Source organism: Helobdella robusta (assembly GCF_000326865.2).
Source record: "Helobdella robusta unplaced genomic scaffold HELROscaffold_12, whole genome shotgun sequence".
Classification (NCBI taxonomy): Eukaryota; Metazoa; Annelida; class Clitellata; order Rhynchobdellida; family Glossiphoniidae; genus Helobdella; species Helobdella robusta.
Genome location: NW_008703664.1, coordinates 2,343,966 through 2,364,131, shown reverse-complemented (window position 1 = coordinate 2,364,131; position 20,166 = coordinate 2,343,966). Strand labels below are relative to the sequence as shown.

Genomic DNA, 20,166 nt, shown 5'->3' with positions numbered 1-20,166 from the left:
ATATATATACATATATGTGTGTATGTATATATATATATATATATATATATATATATATATATATATATATATATATATATTAGAAAGAACATTAATAGGGACCCTGCATATATAGGGTGTTTTGGTCACAAAAGAGTAATTCATGAAATTCTTTTTGGTGGACCTGTGCCTTTTCTACACTGATTACTAAACAATGCTTAATTACTTTAAAATACTTTGAATACTTTCAATAGAAACAATAAAAAAACTATTGATGATCAGAAGAACAACAGAGAACAACAATACATTCAACAATAACACAACAACAACAAATAGCACTTCTATTATTACTCCGTGGATATGTATTAATTTAATGCTGGTTCTTTTCGTGAACTTGTTAAATGAGTTATTGTTTGAAAACTTATCGATCAGCTTCTATTGTTTTATTGGACAAAAGTTTCGTGTGGATAGTTGTGAAAGAACGTTCCTCATAATACATTAAAGTTAGTAGTAAGTTCTTTTGTCTATCTATCGAGTTCTTAAAACATGCAGCATGCATTTCTATATTGAATTCATGAACCATTCATTTCATAAAAATGCACCATCACACAACAGCCAATCAATCATCCATTCATCCAACAAACCAACCAACCAAACATTCATCCATCCATCCAACCAATCAACCAACTGGCTAACCAACCAACCAACCAGCCCATTATAATAGCAGTTTAATATTAATTCTACTTATAAATATTTTACCAGTTTTGCTGTTTTTGAAATATTAATTTTTAAATTATTTTGTTTTACGCTTTAAGATAAAATTCAAAAAAATTCTCTGACAATTATATCACTTATATTACGTTTAATCAATTTTAAAATTTTACTAATTTTTATGGATGGAAATGGTTTACATTAATGATGGAAATAACAGTTATATACAAAAAGGCAGTGTGATGAGAGTTGAGTCTGCAGACGCAGGCCAAACGTCGTTCAAACGGAAAATTATTATTTTTTGGTTGTCACCGTCATGTTGTCAATCATGCGAAACTCATGAACAATTCAGTTGGTCTATAATCAATCTAAAACTAGATTTGTTTTAGAGAATAATAAAAACAAAATTATTAAATACACGACGAAATAAGTTATCTGTTAAACATACAGAGTTGATTTTTTTATAAATTTTTACGTTAATTAATAAATAATTACATTATATGTATATTAAGCCACTTGGAGCAATTCATAAATTATTTGTACCTGTTTAACAGTTTGAAGGCAAGCGGGAAGGAAACCCAGTATTATGAACAACCCACTGATGCAAATTCCGCAGCAAATGTATCATCAACCACATCATCATCAACATCATCAACACCACCAACATCAACAACAACAGCACCAACATCAACAAAATCAACTCCAGCGACCACAAAGTTCATCCCCGCCCAGTAATGGTTCCTACCAACATGACCAATCAGTAATGAGCCAAAATAACAGCAACAATCAGGCCAAAAGTGATGAAGCCAAAGTTAAAAGACCAATGAACGCATTCATGGTCTGGTCGAAAGGTCAGCGACGAAAAATTGCTCAAGAAAACCCGAAAATGCACAACTCAGAGATATCAAAGCAGCTTGGAACGACGTGGAAAAATTTGCCCGATTGCGAAAAGCGTCAATACATAGACGAAGCTAAACGATTAAGAGCCCAACACTTGGTCGATCACCCAGGGTACAAATACAGACCCCGTCGTAAAACGAAGCCAGCCACCCAACAACAACAGCAGCAGCGCGCTCCGTCTTTCAGTCTACCGCCTGGAATGTCAGCACCGCCGAAATCAAGCTTGTTGTCAAATTTTGACACCAATAGCAATAACAACTTGTTGTTGTCAACGTCACCGTACGCACCGGCACAACAATCGAGAATTCCACAACTGCAGCACCTGCCAATGCAACAGCAACAGCAGTCACATCATCTTCAATCGTCGCCACATTTCCAAACAAACAATGGATACTTATCTTCCAATTTCTCATACCCTTACGCCGGTTACAACATGGGAGCGAACATGAACGGAATGTCCAACTATCCTTTCAACATGAACAACTCACATAACAACGTGAAACAAGAAATAAGTCCGGTGAGAGACAGCGGCACTTCATCGACGGGCTCGAAAGATTCCCCGTCAAACTCACCAGGCTTAAGTGAACAGATGTCCTTGCGATATAACGTATCAGGAAATCTCTTTTTGCATCCGTCCTCATCTTCTGGGCCGTCTCCATCCATTTCAAGTTTCTTGGACGGGCCAGCCATCGAGGCCAGCAACAGAGCACGCATTATGCAGCAGCAGTACCTATCATCCATGCCGTTCTTCCACCCACAACATCACCAGATCAGTTTCATCAACTCAGGCAGCCCATCCACTCCGCCCGTGCCATCGTCGTCCAATCAAAACGGGTTTACACTGACAAACATTGGATGATCACGTGATAGATATCCGGATTTATTTAGAAATTTTAATAAAGTTTAAAATTGTAATATTTTTATCCGAATCATCTTAAATATTAAATCACATTATATCGATCAAAAATTGCGTATGCATTTATTTCAAGGATGATTATAAATGCATAGATAGATGAATCTTAGTTTGATGTGTAGGTAGGTACATGGTACGCGGATGAATGACTGAATTTGCATGCCTGCCTGCTACAAGTGACATTCCGAAGCATTTAACAACTAATTCATTTTCGCGTGTAAATATATACAACCAATTTGTAATATCTTGCCGGTTTTCATATACACCAGCTTACATTTACAAGCTTTATTACAAGCCACTTATAACCATATTTTGCTCATTATCATATCATGTACACAAAGATGTATGAAATTATATTTTTTAAATTAAAAGTAAGATCATGTAAATATATTTATACTTTATATATACATATAATTCATATTCAAAACATTATATGTATAATGTCTGCCTGTTAGAATTATTATTCTTCTCAGAAACAATTTCCACTTGGTTGTTGTGTAGCAGTATCTACATTAAATTTCAAATTAATTGTTGTTCAGTGACATGACGATACATTGTTACGTTTTGTGCTCTATGAAGACGTTTGCTTGCTTGTTTGCTGTACAACCGCCCAGCATAATATTTTTTGTTTCGACAGCTTATTTATTTTCATTCTCTATTCCTCTTTTCTTCAACATTTCATCAACAGATTGTCATTTCTTGAAATTCCAATCTGTAAGGCATCTGCAATATGAACGTTATCTAGCCTTGCCTTCGCCTGAGCATTTTAACTTTATGTAATGACGCGAACAATTAATTGCCTGTTAGAGTGCCTTTGTTTTTTTATTGCGTAAGTTCAGTTCTTTGATGAATATTTTGCGAATTGTTAGGAGGCTGTAATAGATTATTTGAAACAACTTGTGAGTTTGCATTGCTTTCAAATATTTAACAAAAAATATTTTCAAAAATACGTTGAAATTCATGAGATGAAAAATATTGTAACATTTGCTTTGCATGGTCATCTGAATTAAATTTGAATTCGTTTTAATGGTCTTTAACATTAAAAAATCTATACGCTCTTATTCTTTCATGTTCATATTCATTCGTTTCCTTAATCGTTCTTTAAATCATTCCTTCATTCATTCGTTTCTTCATTCATTTTTTCATTCATGGGTATCAATTTCATTTTCAGTCATTCAGTCAATCTTTTATTCGTACAATTAAACGCTTTTGCGTTCATATAATTGGCGTCTATAGATATTCAAAATGAGCGCAATAATGACAAGCCAATAAATCACCTCTCTCTCACCCTCTCTCGATCTCTGCCTGTCTGTCTTGTCCCTTTTTGCGTTATTTATAAGATTTTATCATGTGCATAAGAATTGAACATTATTTATATCATTATATATGCAAATATCTAAACAATTAAATTTGTACATAATAAAATAGATTGATTCTTACATAAAGTTCGCAATAAGAGATATCACACATGCATAACGAACAGATCGACCATTCATTTTGCTTCGAACCGCACGTCACGTAAATTGATGGCCACATCAGATGCTTCTCTGTTACTAAGGTTTAAGAAGCATACATATGTTATCTCAAAAACAAAAAACTTAACTAGATCTTTTAATCATTTAAATACTTTCAATGAAAATGTTTCCACTCATTAAGAACAGCATGAATGGATGTGACGTTTCTTACATAGAAATTAAATACATGGACAGTCACCTGCTAAGTCAAATATTCAAAAGTGAACGCATAGTATCATATAATTTCTAGGTTAATGACTGAAAAATTTTCCCAATAGTTACAAATAAAGAAATAACTTTCATGCGCCTTAACGAATATCTCAAAGTAGCAAATGTTTTGAGATGTAACTAATGGATAATATTATGTTTAAGTGGATATTAATAAATACGACAGTTATTTTTTCAGACGGATGGGATGGCTTTTTAGACAGGTTTTCCTGTTTATGAATGAATTTTAAAATAACGAAAACGCCATTGGAGTTGTTGAAATTTTTGCTAATTAAGCATTTCTAGATTTGCTGATTGAACACATTGATAAATTTATAACTAGCCTAAAATGTAATGACAACACCAATTAGGCCCACATCAAAAGTTCAGAATTTAAAACTTAGAAAATACATTCAAAACATTAACTGATCAGTTGTTGGTCCAATAATAATTAACAAAAACGTGATAGGAATGTAAATTACAGATTAATAAACAATAAGCCCAGGTGTTTGGAGACTAAACTAAAAAAATTTGTTTTACGCTTTTCATTTAAATTTAAGCTGCAGATCAGTTATTAACAGAAGAGGTTAACAGAAAAAGAAAATAAAAATATGTCCTGGCCTGACATAGGTCTGATTAAAACAAACCATTAATTATTTTAACAAAAGCAGGTGTTCACTTTGATATATAATTTCTATAATTCAGTCTCTTCACATCAAACCTGACTGAAGATTCAATATGTAAAAATATGAGAATTTTAAGATATTCGTTTAATAAAATTCTTTGCTCAAGATAAAACAGCTGAATCTTGCTATGCGATTTTGTTTCCTCGTCATAAGAGTCAAGTTTTTCACAAGGTGTATTGTATTTTAATAAAATGCGGCAAGTTACCCCTCACCAACGCAACACGCAGTATATCGTAGATGACTCACGAAATAATTATGCGAATCAACATTCATTTTGAAATCAACTGTAATCAATAATAAAAATAAACATTAACATAAAAGTAGCTCAATTTTACCATCTTTAATAAAACTCGTAAATATAACGAGGTTGCTTTTCTTCGTGAAATTTAATGACGAATTTTATTAGAATTTTATTTGAAATTAAATTTTTATAATTATAAAGACTAAATCAAAATAAAATTTGAATAAATTTTCACAGAGAACCGTCACAATATTTTAAACTTTATTAGGTATTCTTCATTCATTCATTATTATTCATTTTAGGACTCTTCAGAGGATAGAACTGTGCAAACAATTTCACAGATTAACAATTCTCAATAATTTTTTAAACACCTCTACAGGAATAATCAGCGTTAGCTGCGTTGCAAGATCATTACAAACATACTTCTGGAAGAGCAACCTAATCACTTCTGCCACTTATTCCCGTCATAATAAAAATTACAATTGCTTCCGAAAAAACTGAACACCTAACAAGACCAACATATGTGATTGTCTCCCTACAAACAACCTTATTCAGATATCCAGGTCTTCCATTTAATTTGTTCACTAATCGATAACCCAGAGTAGTGTAGTAACCTGTAACAGATCAGCAGCATCATCACGAAAAGTAAGGTCGATTTAAGATAGTAAATATGGTAGCAGCTTTCTAGATGCGCTAAACTTTGTTCTTGCTCTGTCAATACTAGTTTGTATAGATCCCAACCAATGGATTTTGGGCATTCAGTGGTTTTTGGTAGCTTAATATTTCCGTGATTTTTCAGCTTCTTTTTATATCGATCAACTCTCAGAATCTTTGCTGTCATTAACAATTTCATTTTTTTATTTAAAGAATACAAGTTTAGTTATCAACATGTTGTTTATTATTTAGGCTCATTTATGGGTTAAAAACTTCTAACGTTTTCAGTATTTTTTAATCAAAATTTTGAATACCTGAATTAAACTATATACCACTAAACTCAGTGCTGAATTCATATATAGTAGTAGTAGTAGTAATAATAATAATAATAATAATAATAATAATAATAATAATAACGTCCTTTATTAAACGCCAAGGAAAACGATGAGGCACCCTCAAAATTAATAATAAATTCATTGCACTTCGACGGAGGTTTTTGAAGTAGATTACTTCAAAAGAGATATGACAAATTGCAAAGTGCTGCAGTTTCTAATATTTGGTGGAAGCGAGTTTTTAAAAACATCAACATAGAATGTTTGCGCCAAGTAAAAATTGTTACTTTAACCGATTTAAAATGTTTTGTGCCTTTTTTGCCAAACCAAGCTAAAGCTTTTAAGTTATAATGAAAAGTTTAAGTATTTTGAGAATCGGAAGCCTCAGTAGAAAAATTTTCAATCACGGAGTCGGATAACATTCGCACGAATTCATGTAGCGAACGAACTCAACGTCAGAAATTATACCTTTCATAATAATAAAAGGCATCGTAGATGGATGCATGGCTGCTGAAGATCAATTAGCTAAGCGGGGCCGCACTGCAAGAAACTGGTTCAAGAGTTACATCTAGCAATGCAATGATCTTATTAACTAAAAACGTTATATGTTAACATGTGGCATCAATCTGGAAATAAAATTTGTAAGTACTTTTGTTGGGATAAAAAATTGCGTCTTACGTTATTTTTTTTCCATAAAAATCATAATTGAAAAAATTGACATGATTTAACGTTTGTTATTTTGAATCTTTTTACATTCTTGCCTGAGTTCAAAAAGGTTTTCCTGTAACATCCTCACCTCATCCCATCGACCATCATCTTCTGCCTGGACTAAATATCGTTTGATTATTTCTATCTGTTGGAGGATTGGTTCAACATCATTTTCAAAACTACTTTTTCCGTTATCTTTTTGTTTATCTTTCGTATCATCCTCATTTCTTGGGTCATATCTAACCGCATTTTCATTTGATTTTGTAGCAAGGAATGTAACATTATCACAATTTTCTTTACGATCAACAACATTTGACACCAAACCAGAGACGAGTTTTGAATTGGGAGATGTCCTATGTGATAAATCAAAAAATCCCATTATGAACTGATTTAATGAAAATACAAATCAATTTAGTAAAAAGTTGTAACATGTTAGCGTGAAGGGCTGAAACTCCTTCGGAAGATTTCGATCGTCGGTGCCCTTTGGAGGTGATCTCATCTTTACTCGTTTGCTGCTGTTTTAGTCGTCGGAGCTGTTGCTGAATCCGCTCCTCTTCCATTCGTTTCATTCTTTCTTGTTCAATCTTCCTTTCCTCTGCGATGCGGCGTTGAGCTTCAACTTTACGAGCTTCCCTCAATTTCTTAAGTTCAGATTCTGTTGGCAATTTCGGTAGACCAAGAAGATTGTCTTGAACAAATGAAGTAGCATAAACGCTGATCATCTGCTGAAGGCGAACATGCTTCGAAGTTGAGTCTGACTGACAATTTGCATCTTTGTTTGTATTGTCGGATACAATACGTTTACTAGTGAATACAAAATTTATTGCTGGTTTTATAAATAATTTTTTTGCTTTTAATTGGGAATAAAAATAAAAAGTTAGATGGTTCATTGTCTAGTAGCATTAGATACTCAAGTTGAAAGCAACAAACTCAGCTTTTTTTCTTTTGCTATAGAAAAAATACCAAAACAGGGCGATAGGCAATGGTTACGTGAGACTAAAAACAGCAAATGGAACTAAAAAAAAAACGAAAATAAACCCAACTTTAAAATAAGGATATGTGAGAAGAAAAAACTAAAAAATATTCTAAAACACTTGTTGAAAGAAATTAACACCAGTTCGCATTCGATTCAGACACACGGAACAATCAAGCAAGCAAATGATGTACGTTTGAAACGGGTAATGATCACACCTTTGTGGTCCGATGGTTGAATTATAAGTTTAGAATAACGTGTAAGCAATTAAGGACAAATAAAAAAGTGACAGCAGAAGAACAACTTGGCTCTCTATAAAAACAATAATAGAATGGAAAATAAATGTACTAACAGGTAAACTGTGATGTACTCACAACATTTCATCAATTTATCTTTTATGTGTTGTGCATCTTGTAATTCGTATGTTGACTCTCCCTGACTTAATATTGAATGAAAACAAGATAAATTCAAAAGTCTTCACCTTCAAAAAACTGCTAAAAATTCGATTAAAAACATCAAAAAATTAATTTAAACAAGTGACAATTTTTTAAACCCTGTGCATAGAGTGATGAAAATAACCAATATTCCCTCAAAATATAATAATAACTTTTTTTCTAGTTTTCGCTAGAAATTTTCAACAATTGACATTTAGCAAGACATTGGTCTCATTGGTACTTTCCATGATAACACATTTCCAGTCCAGAGTTTAGTTAAAGTTAATGTTATTTTTCATAACGTAAATGAAGAACCTCAAAGAATCAGCCATTTTTGAGTATTCTGGCAACAAACTTTCAGCTTCTGACATAAATTCTCGAAGTTTCTGCAAATGATCACAAATATCAAGTTATACAAAAACACAATACATTGGAAATAAATTTTACGTAAAACATAAATAAATGCAAACCAGTAAACCTCATATAAGAGAACAACATTTGGTTTGCAAGTTTGTAAGTTGATTTGTTCTTGTCTCCTTTCCAGAAGGAACCTGCAATCCTGGCAGGTCCTCAGATGAAGATACCCTTCTGCTCCCACCGTGCTGTTCAATGAACTGGTACTGCTTGATCTATGGAAGCCCTCACCTTCGTATGAAGCTGGTGAACTTGTCATCTTTCCTGATTGCATCAATTTAAACATAATAAATTATAAAAAAATGAAAGATTGACAGTATTGAATCTATATGAAAAAGCTTCATAATACAAACTAGCGAAATCATAAGGCAGAAAATTTGAACATTTATGGCAAATGATTCTTCCACAAAGTCTGCAGTGGTGTCTTCTTCTTGTCAGTAAGAACGATCTGCCACACGTCATGCACAAGTTGACATCCTTATCAGAAGCCCACGACACGATGTCCTTCTCTTGAGCTGTCGGAGTAGTAAATTCAAATTGGCAAAAATGTCGATTAGAGATGAATACAATTCTAAATCAAATTGGATGATTAAAATAATTAAGCAGCATCAATTCTTTGAGTCAAAATATAAAAATTTTTGGGTTAATAGTTAAAAAATTTTCAAAATATTGTAAAAAAATATTTCTTTTTGATTCTGCGAGATTTTAAAATAAAATATAAATCATCAATAACATCTAATTTTGAAAAAAAGTTTTCCAATTTTGTTTCAACTTTATAGTATCTAGTTAAAACAAGCCACTAATTCCAACATGAATGTAAAGAGCCGTAGTAAGTTTCAACACCAACAAGTAAATTTGAAGAAAATTGTGAGCACATCTAATGAAATATAAAAAAAGCAACTCACTTTTTCGTTTACTTGAATCAAGACTTGAGTCAATATTGAGAAGTTTATCCAACCTTATCAATATTTTGTTAGTCTCAATGACAAACCTGTCAATTCGTCTATCCCTAGATGACTTGAAAAAGTCAGTGTGACTCCTCGTTACTCCTTCAATTTCAATTTGCATTTAATGTAAAAGACATAAATAAAACATAGAAAAATTTAATTGTGAACATTTTTTGATCATCTCATGGACCAAAGTTAAATAATTTAAAATCATTTATTTTAAAAATGAAAAAATCATTTAAAATAGCTCAAATTCTATCTTTGAAAATGTTTTATTGACCTTAAGTGGATGGAGGTAAATATAAAATAAATGAACAATAACATGCCCAATGTATGTAAAGATAGAAAACTTGAGGAATGTTTGCAGAAAAAGAATAAAACATGATATATGGATACAAAAAAGTTGGGTAATACTTGCAGAAAGTCAATGAAGTAAGACAGGAAGGGAGAGAAATGTTTATGCTGCAAAAAATAAAGAAAAGTAAATTTGCAAATGGGTCTCGTAAGGAAGAAAAAGAAAAGAGGCTATGGGGAAATCGTTTAGTTGAAAATATTAGATGAAAATAATATGGCAGATAAAAATAAAGCCTGAAGATGATGTGCACAAAAAAGTGAAACTCTGGAGTTTATGGAAATGGATAAAGGCAGAAGACATAAGCATAACCTCAACTCAATAAACACAGTTTTAAGAAGTGCTTTGCTGAGTTGGTTGAGCAAAGCATAAAGATTGTCAACCACTTTGCCGTAGTGTTTGCACATAAAAGCACAGAACATGCATGTAACATGTCCTTACACATACAGTGCACATTCTTGACTCTGCAGTACTGAAGTGTAACATGAAGTATAGAGTATGAAAATTTAATTGTAAGTTGCTCTGCTAGAAAACAAGAGCAGTATATTAAAAAATAACAAACGATAAATGAATAAATATATTAAATAGATGGAATAATAAATACAGCATAAAAATGTGTACAGCTTTTGAAGTACACTTTTAAAATTCAAATGTTATATTTTAAAATATTGTAAAACAACCTAATTGCTGTGGTTCAAATGTTAGCTGTTCTTTAAAATGTTTCAATGTTGAAGTTGATTTAGCAACAGAGGTGGTAGATGGAGTACTTGATGCCTCAAAAAAATCATCTTTTCTGAGAAGTTTCTTTTTTGCTTTGCCAAAAATACCTGTAAATGCAACAATATATGACATTGTACACAAAATAGGAAAACTATATTATTAGTGAAGATGATGTAAGATAGAATAAAATGAACAAATGTAACAAATAACTAATGAAATAATTTATTTTAGTGAAATGACAAGTACAACAAAATACTTTCTTTCGTAAAAAAAATCAATTTATAAATTTATTTCAAATTCTGACCTTACTAAGACCAAAAAAACTAATATTTATTATTGCACTAAAGGATTTTTAAGTACTGAAATGTATGTTATGCCTAGTTGTGTACTTATGTAATCAAGCAGGGTGACGCATAGGCAAATAACTAGTGGCTAGTTTTCAGTTAATTAATTTCTTTTTATATCAATTATTTAATATTTTTAATTCATGATCATGATTAATAACATCTTATAATTCATAATATCTTACCTGATTCTAAAACTCTTGATGTTTCTCACAAGTTTCATAGTCTAGGCTTTATCTTTGATTCTAGCATGTCTCTTTCTTCTTAGATTAATAGTGTTGCTAGAAGTTCTTACTTTCATCTACGTAGAATAAAAAAAACTTTTGACTTCTCTTGACAACCTCATTCTTTTCTTTCTTGTTATTTCTTTAGTCTCACCTAGTAACTTGCTCTACTATGGTTTTCCTGATTTTACACTCTATCCTTTAAGTAAAGCTTTTAACTCTGCTACTCGTCTAGTTGCTCATAACTCCTTTCTTTTCTCACATCTCCTTCTCTTGCACTGGCTACCTAATAGAATAATTTTTAAAATTTGCACATTTATGTATAAGTCTCAATCTAAATTATTTCTTATGTACTTATCAGATATATTAATTGAAACTAAACACACCGGTTTACGATCATCTTCTTGTTCTCACTTCTTTTTAAATTGTGTTAAACACTCTTTTGCTAAATCTGCATTTGCTTTTTTGGCCCTTTTCTCTGGAACTCTCTATCTCCTTCTCTGATTGACTACTTCTCCATCACCATCACCATCACCTACAAAGTTCAAAGCGGATCTCAATACCCATCTGTTTGCAAAATTCATGATGGAGTGTTGTTGAACATTGTTAAAATAGCACTTTATGACTTTATTAATAAGTCACTCATTATAAGTAAGAGTAAGATTGATTGATTGATTTACAATTTATATTTAATCATTAAAAATTAAATCAAAAATTTATTTAAATTTAAAATTAAATAAGTTAATAAAGAAAGAGAAAAGAAAACCTTTAATCTGGAACAGCAAAGCCTTGTCCTCCTCTGAGTTGTGAGTCAGTTCAAAATGATCGGTCAGGTTGTACAAGGAACCCAGGTCCTGAAAACAGATCGGACATATGAAACCTTCCAGGACACCAACTTCCGAACACATGATCCCTTTTATTTTTTCGCCTTGATCAACTAAAATTAATTTTTAAATAGTTTATCTTTATCAGGTTAGTTTCATATACGTTATTTGTTTTTTAAATTCTGGCTGCACAGAACACCGAATTGTTTCACATTCAAATAAAAAATATTTATATATATATATATATAAAATAAAAATATAAAAAATATATAAATAAAAAATAATTAAAATAAAGTCTTAAACATATATTTAAAATATATATTATATTTTTGGTTTTAGTATTCCATTAATTTAATAATGTCTCTATACTTATATAAAAACAGTTCAGCGACCACATCTAATTCCCTACATAAAACAAAAGTTGTGTACCAATTTCGACGCCCCTTACCCCACCGTGATGTGGAAACATATATTGGACACACATGTACAACGCTTCGAAGACGCTTAACTATGCATGTTCAACACGGTGCTATCAAAGATCATTTTGACAAACAACAACACGACACACGAGTCACAAAAACAATCCTAGACAATAACACCAGCATACTCTGCTACGATCCTCATTCTTCACCCCTCGAAATAAAAGAAGCCCTCCTCATACACACAAACAAGCCTACAATCAACACTCAAACCGAAAATTTTGGTCACGTCTTTCAACTTTGCATTCATCGTCGAGAAATCGTGATGTCCTACCAGCCAAACACCACAAAACCACCGCATGTCAAGTACAGATGTGAATCCAACATTTCTACAGAGGCTCACCATCAGCAATCATCTGCGCGCATCTTCACGTTGGATGATCCGTAATTGAAGAGTAGGCGTATTAGTGTTATACAGCAGTCCATATTAATATCATAATAACAATGACAATAGTGACAACAACCATAACAAAAAAATAATAACAGTAGCAAATATAGTAACGGTGATGTGATATAATTTTTTTTCGTCATTAATCATAATCATCACGATTAAAATGAATTTTATCAATAGTATAGAAATTATTATTATTTTTTTTTTCTGCAATACTGTCTTGGTTATGACATTAAACTGACCCTCACTGCCTTGTGAGTGATGTTGGAGCATCAAAGGCTAGGCCCACCGCTAACTGTGGTTGCGTAAGGAAGGGCGTCTTGAGTTAAAATTAGCAAATAAAATATTTATGATGACATTCGGTTTCATCGTAGATAGCCAAATGGCAACCCCCGATCTCGGGAAAAATGTCGTCTAAACGTGTGTTGTTGTTGTATTATTTTCTGCAATTACCTTGTCATACATGCAGAAGATCTCGCAAACTTGCCCCATACAAACATGAATGATTCTCATGCCATATGATGAGGTCAACTGTATATCATACATAATTAAAAAATTGCAGGAACTATATATTTAAAATAAGTCGGAACAGCTACTATGGTGCTATGAGAATTTATAACTGAATATGTAGCAAAATAATTTTATTCAATTCAATTTGTTTTGACATGATTGTCTTTAAGAGAGGGCGATATATATGATTGGTTGAAATTGGAATTTTTATGAAGAAATGTTTGCATACATATATATAAAATATAGGTAGTTGAATTAATAATAGAAATAATTCTCTTACATTTTTACTTATATTTTTATTTTTGTTTGATCTTTATGTATGAACAGAACATATTAACATATATTCATGTACATTGTTTATGTGTTAAAATTTTATAGTTAATTTTGTGTCGCGATCGTAGGGACATTTTTGTCTTCGCCCACGTTTTTTTCATAACAATAATAATTATATTCATTTGGTTTTCCATTGGTTTGGTAAAGTTTGAATAGTGAATAGTCTATCTATACACACGTCAAGTCAAAATAGTCGCTCCACGTAAACAGCGCTAGCTAGAATTTTCTCGATTGGGACCTGGTTTTTATTGCCGCTGTGTTGGCTAATTAGCATTTAATAATTTATTGCCGGGAAGTCGGTGAATCAGCTGTCTGTTATCGCCGTCAACCTCAAAATCGTCATCAACTCATCAGCCAACATTATTAAACGTCATTATGTCCTACAACTACCCCCATCCTCCTAACTCTACTAATATGAACAGCGGCCAACAGCAGCAGAACGACTTCTACGTGGGAGAGTCGTACGACATGAACTTTGCAGATCAGGGAGGTTCCTTCCCTCCAGACCCGTTGGCATCCATGTTGATTTTATAATAATTTTAATCATTAATTATCAAATGATTATTTATTCAATTATTCAATAATTGTTTTGTTTTTTATGTAGAAAAAACAACATACAATTTACAATTACTTAACTAATTAACTACTTGTTTACAATATTCGTTACCTAAGATGGTTCTGACAGCAAATTCCTATTAAATTTTTCTAGGGGTTTTCAAACGTTCGAATACAACGCCCCCATTCAAGGTTCATATTGTGTACCTCAGCCAACTTACAAGGGGTCCATTCTTACTCCTGATCAAAGTGTACCATACAGCACATCTCCTGACAATTTTGATGACGAACCGCCTCTCATGGAAGGTCAAAAATAAAACAGTTACCAGTTTTCTTTTTGGCTTTACTTACAGCTTTTTTTTGTTGTTTTAGTCCAACCCAAAATGGATGGAGACTATAAACGAGGATTGATTGGTTGATTACAGCTTTTTTTGTTTTAAAAATGTAATAATGGAATTGTTGATAAATTTCCATTCAATGTATTTTCCTGATTATAATGACCATGGCATCAAATTCTTATCAGTGTATACCTGCATGTGTGTGAGTGCGAGTGTGTGTGTGTGTGTGTGGTTAGCAATAGTTAAGATTCTTAATTGAAAATAAATAGGGTTGATTTTCTTTAAAGGCAAAATGCAATCTGGGTCATCAATAATTTTGTTGACTGTTACACATTAGGCTGTATTATGTTAATTGATTTTTTTGTAAACTTTAACTATGTGAGTTGCTGAGTCGCAAAACAATTAAACTGTTATTCTTTGAAATCGTAAATTCATGGAGATGTGGGATTATATTTTTGATTATAAAACTCTTTTATAGAATTATAAAATTTGTTTTTTTTTTAATTTACAGAGCTTGGAATCAATTTTGAGCATATTTGTCACAAGGTGCCTTAGATTTTTTTTGATGATGTTTGTTTTTATTTGATTCTTTTCATTTAATAAGATAGAGGCTGTTTGAATGGAATGTTTGTTTGCAAAATGTTTTTTTTATAACATGCCTTGTATTTCTTATCCATAGATGTCTTCCTTAATTAATATATTCAATCACTCTCCTGATTCCTTTGTGTTTTGCGAGTTTTAAAATATTTCACCAAAATTTTGTTTAATTTTATTTTATTTATTTTTTTTTACAAAAGTTTCTTTCAACCTTTTTTTATTTCATTTTAACGGAAAAAATGTAGACATATTTTTTTTCTGTTTTTTGTTGTTATAATAATAAAAAATTAGGAAATTAACATTTATAAACTCAAAATAGATATAATGAATTAACTAGCAATCCTATTTGTTTGCAGACCTTATCAGTATTGAATCCTCTGAAGCAGCCGGATGCAACAATCATGCAGGACACTGACCTGGCTGGCCCTCTGGTCTTCTGTCTGGCTCTTGGAGCAACTCTTCTACTGGTACGTATTTCTTTCCATTCAAAAACTCGTGCATCATCATTATGTGCATTTTCGAGTTGCATGCTATTTTTTGCGATATTGCCTCAGGTAAATGTCTTCAGCATTGTTCTGTGGGCAGTGAAATTATGATTAAGAAATTTAATGAAATAAGATGGGATGTCATTGTTCAGTTTTAATTTATACACCGCAATAATTTGGAGTTTTGTTCACATTTTTGTCAATTTTAAATATCTCTTTGTTGATTTTTTTTGTGTGACAAATTTGGGATTAAACATTTTTTATTTACTGCAAAGGTAGCCCTTAACTTCTATACTATTATGAACTTATTTGGTGGTAGGTATGATCACAATGGTAGGAACATTTAATAATGTACAAGTTTTAATTGTTCGATGACGTTAATGTTTACCAAATAGGCTGGTAAGGTACACTTTGGTTACATATACGGGATTGGAGTAGTTGGCTGTCTGGCCATGTACGCCCTGCTTAATCTTATGAGTCTGTCAAGTGTGTCTGTTAGCTGCATCGTCAGTGTACTTGGCTACTGTCTCCTCCCCATGGTCATTTTATCATTTATTGCTGTTTGGATTTCGTTGCAGTTAGTTTTTTCGATTTGTTAATTGCTTGAGTTTTGGCTTTTATGTTATGCTATTCCATTAATTGCCTTCTCAGAAAAATAATTTTTTCGGTTAAAGTGTTTGCATTTATTTCACCAAAGTATGATTATTTTACTTGAACATTTTTTCAGAGGACTAGCTGGAACGGTCATGACAGTTGTTGCAGTTTTGTGGTGCAGTGTGTCGGCTTCCAAACTTTTCGTCAGCGCATTGTCAATGGACCATCAACAGTTTCTCGTGGCTTATCCTTGTGCACTTGTCTATGGAATATTTGCTTTGTTGACTGTATTTTAGTTTTTTTTGGTTAGACTCACCATCTTATATTTTAAACTATCTGTTAATAAATACGTTCAAATTAAATTCATACTTATTTCTTCATTGCAACCAATTCATCTAATTGAAAATAAGTTTTTTCGTTCAATATTTTTTCGAAAAACGCATCGTGTATTTTGTCAAATGATTGAATTCATAGGCCGAGATTCAATTACACACAAATGTATAATATAATATAATTACACGTAACCAAAGTGAATCACTTGGCGTAAAGCTTGATCTGGGAGAGCCAACGGTAGAATGTTCTTTAAGATGTCTCTTGTCATCTGAACCAAAACTGCTCAAATGTCCTTGCACTAGTTCTGATATGTGCGTCACCTCATTGTTGTTCTTTTTTCTGCAAAGTTTATAATGAGGAGTTTGCAGGAGGTATGGGGCAATAACACAAGTTTAATATTTAATATCACGGGGTATATGTTTATTGTATTAACTTATGGGCTGAAATTAATTCGAATTGTTTGAGTTGTTCAGTGCTAGACAATTTCTAAAAACGACGTGTTATAACCATTGAATTTTACTTTTAAATAAATTTTGAGTTTAAAACATGTATCTTGATATGCAAGTGTAAATTCAAAGTTCAGTGACTCACGGTGGTTGTTACTGATAAAGTAGTGATTAAAATGAACGTTTATTTTAATATATTGTACAAAAATTTGCGATTTGCTCACTTATTTGCCTTACTACTGCTTGTGGCCGTCGTTTCTTTTACTAACGCTGATGCAGCAGGGGAGCATGCAGAGAAAAATGCTGCCTCATCAATTCATCCAGATGTTGCTCTTAAAACTTGTTGGTCGCTTTTATTTTATTATTTTCTTCATTAGCTTCGTCCATTTCAGAACCTCTGCTTGATTTCTGTTTGCTGTTCAATTATTAATTTAATTAATTTTCCTTTTTTAAAGTTTTTTTTTATCTTTTCTGTCTTTATTATTTTTTAATTAATAAAATAAAATTATAGATATTAATCCACTCTCCTTCAACAAATTGATTAGTATGACTGCTGAAAATCTTCATTTTATTTTAAAAATCAAATTGTCATGCATGACAGATAGAAAGTTACTGAAAGAAAAATTAAAAGTGATCACTCAAGCCTTATCTACTGTATTAAAATCTAGTTTTGAAAAGCAGCGAAAAGTTGTTGGAATTCTTGTAGAAAAGATTTTAAAGGTTATTTTTTCATATGTGTTTTTTGCCTCTTTCATAAATGATAAAATTAGTGAATTATTTTTTTTTGTTTGAAACATTTTTATATATTTTTTGAGTTTTTATAAACATTCATTTTTAATAAAATATTTGCATTTTTTCAGTTTTTTTCAGAAGCAAAAGTACGACTCACAGAGTTAGGCATTGCACCTGGTGATCCATTTCCTTCTGATGATAATATAAAAGAAGGTGAGATTTTTCAATAATTCAGTTTTGGTTTCAGTTATACACAATATAAAAGTGTTTTCAAGCAAATTAAAACCTAATTAATAAGCTCAATATGATTTAAAATAGTTTGTGATTATCCAAAAGTAAATTATAAATTTTGCAGTGTTTTCATTAGTTCTTGAAAATACATACTTTCTTGGCAAACTTGTTCTTCATATGCCTGATCTGGTCCATGAAACGATTACCAAATTTCCTGAATGGAAAATCCTAGTACAGTATGCTGTCGGATTCAGCAATGATTCCAATGCTTTCATTGGAGTTGATGATAAGATATTGCATTTGGTAACATTTATTTAACAATTTAATATTTGTTTTATTGTTTGTAATCTTTTTATCATCTGCAGATTTTCTAATTAGATTCTGTTTATTTTGAATTATTTTGTTTTCAACAGATGGCCCAAGAATTTGAAATAGTTGAAAAAGATCCTGAGTATGTTAATCCAAATAGCAGAAAATATGTTGAAGTAGTTATTTTGCATTATATTGATTGATGACATTCTTTTAACTGCTTAATTTTGTTTTTGCAAAAAAGGAAAAACAAAGACAACTGGAAATGGAACTGAAGGAAATGAAAAAAGTGATAGCAAAAGAGAAGAAAAAGAAGCAGAAAGGTCCAAAGCTGAGTGGACCAAGAAGATATGAATTGTAAAACTTTTGTCTCACTGCTTCAACGTTTCATCATATTTGTATTTGGGTTTTGGGTTTTAAAATTCACCGTTTTTTATTTCCATAGTAGTGATATTTATTACACATAGTTTATTCTGCTCAAGAGGTGATCAAAATAATAAAATTACGTATCTCATAATTTTTATAATTTGTATTTTCATGAATTAAGTTGTTATCATAATATGGATTATCTTTGTCTATGAAGGTTGTATTACTGTTTTTCTATCTTTGTCTATGAAGGTTGTATTACTGTTTTTCTATTTGTGAAGAAGATTAAATGGTCACTTGGGAGCATTTGTTTTACCTCTTATCATTTTCATTATTACCTACCCGGCACTCCTCAATCCAAAATACTGACCATATTTTTTGTATGTAATGAACGTTAACGTGTGCTAGAGTCTGTTGGAATTGATGCTGGTAACACACTGTTTATTGTGACTGATTTGAAACTTGATGCTGGCAAGCGATTCTTCGCGTGTGAGTTTGCTGTGACAATTAGTGGCTGCTGTCTCATGGAAGTTATGGTGTTGGGCATAATCTAAAAATGTTTGAAGTGATTTGGTTTTGAATTTTTGAATGATTTACATTAACTGATTTTTATTTGCAATGTTTGACTTTCTTAAGATTTAATCTCATGGCATAAGTACGTAAAAAAATACATCAATCTGTGTGCAGCGCATACGTGTAATGGTCTGTACATTCATGGGCATTGTAAGTAATATTTGTTTGGAAGTGTTCGTATCAGTCGGGCTGTTAAGTAAGTCATTTGTTAAGTTGTGTCGTGTTTGAACTAGTCTTTTGATTAAGATAATTCGATTCTGTGATGTTTTTCGTTACGTCTCAACTTGTTATTGCTCTCTATGCTTCATGCTGCGTCATAGATTATAAATTTTAATGTATTATTATGTTTACATTATAAATCAAATCGTACATTTCCAAATTTGAGGTATTTATTTATGAATTGCACTATTTTGCTTTTATTGATGCGCATTTTTTTGTTCTCTTGTGTTCAATTTCGAAATTAATAATTTTCTGACTAATGCCACCTCACCGCATTTGAATAGTTAAATTTTTTAGTGAAGTTTTTGGCAGATGATTTTTTAAATCACGTCTTTGTTGTTTAGTTTTCTACTTATTCATTTTTTTGTTTTTCATCCGTTATTATTACTGTTTTACTACTATTTTTATTACCTACTGTTACGGTACCTACTGTTACATCAACGTCTTTCTCTTCTGTATAGTGTCTGTAACATGTTCCTTTTTTCTGTATATTACATATTTTCTGTTATGTTCATTGTTTTTTCGTCGTTTCGTGTAATTTGTTTTTTTAAAATAACTCAGGATGACATGGCGTCATGTGAGCGCCTATATGTTTTCA

The 20,166-nt window shown here is 31.7% G+C and overlaps 4 protein-coding genes across 4 annotated transcripts; 3 read left to right on the top strand and 1 right to left on the bottom strand.

Moving 5' to 3' along the window:
* Positions 1-1,453: 1,453 nt before the first annotated feature.
* On the top strand, positions 1,454-1,732 carry HELRODRAFT_72976 (hypothetical protein; the record flags this gene model as incomplete). Its single annotated transcript, XM_009013614.1, has 1 exon — positions 1,454-1,732. A coding segment is annotated over one exon (279 nt), but the record flags the coding sequence as incomplete, so codon positions are not given.
* A 5,129-nt stretch (positions 1,733-6,861) lies between these two features.
* On the bottom strand, positions 6,862-13,493 carry HELRODRAFT_167891 (hypothetical protein; the record flags this gene model as incomplete). The annotated part of the gene is made up of 11 exons (XM_009013613.1): positions 6,862-7,198; positions 7,275-7,617; positions 7,960-8,036; positions 8,568-8,638; positions 8,731-8,930; positions 9,020-9,181; positions 9,572-9,715; positions 10,646-10,792; positions 12,020-12,190; positions 13,244-13,361; positions 13,446-13,493. The coding sequence occupies 11 exons, from the start codon at positions 13,491-13,493 to the stop codon at positions 6,862-6,864; spliced, it is 1,818 nt and encodes a 605-aa protein (XP_009011861.1).
* A 1,058-nt stretch (positions 13,494-14,551) lies between these two features.
* On the top strand, positions 14,552-16,655 carry HELRODRAFT_72768 (hypothetical protein; the record flags this gene model as incomplete). Its single annotated transcript, XM_009013612.1, has 5 exons — positions 14,552-14,651; positions 15,195-15,229; positions 15,637-15,747; positions 16,161-16,342; positions 16,493-16,655. Coding segments are annotated over 5 exons (591 nt in total), but the record flags the coding sequence as incomplete, so codon positions are not given.
* A 659-nt stretch (positions 16,656-17,314) lies between these two features.
* On the top strand, positions 17,315-18,771 carry HELRODRAFT_167889 (hypothetical protein; the record flags this gene model as incomplete). Its single annotated transcript, XM_009013611.1, has 6 exons — positions 17,315-17,480; positions 17,740-17,858; positions 17,999-18,083; positions 18,226-18,404; positions 18,515-18,586; positions 18,655-18,771. 6 exons carry the CDS (start codon positions 17,315-17,317, stop codon positions 18,769-18,771), a joined length of 738 nt encoding a protein of 245 aa, XP_009011859.1.
* Between the last annotated feature and the right edge of the window lie 1,395 nt (positions 18,772-20,166).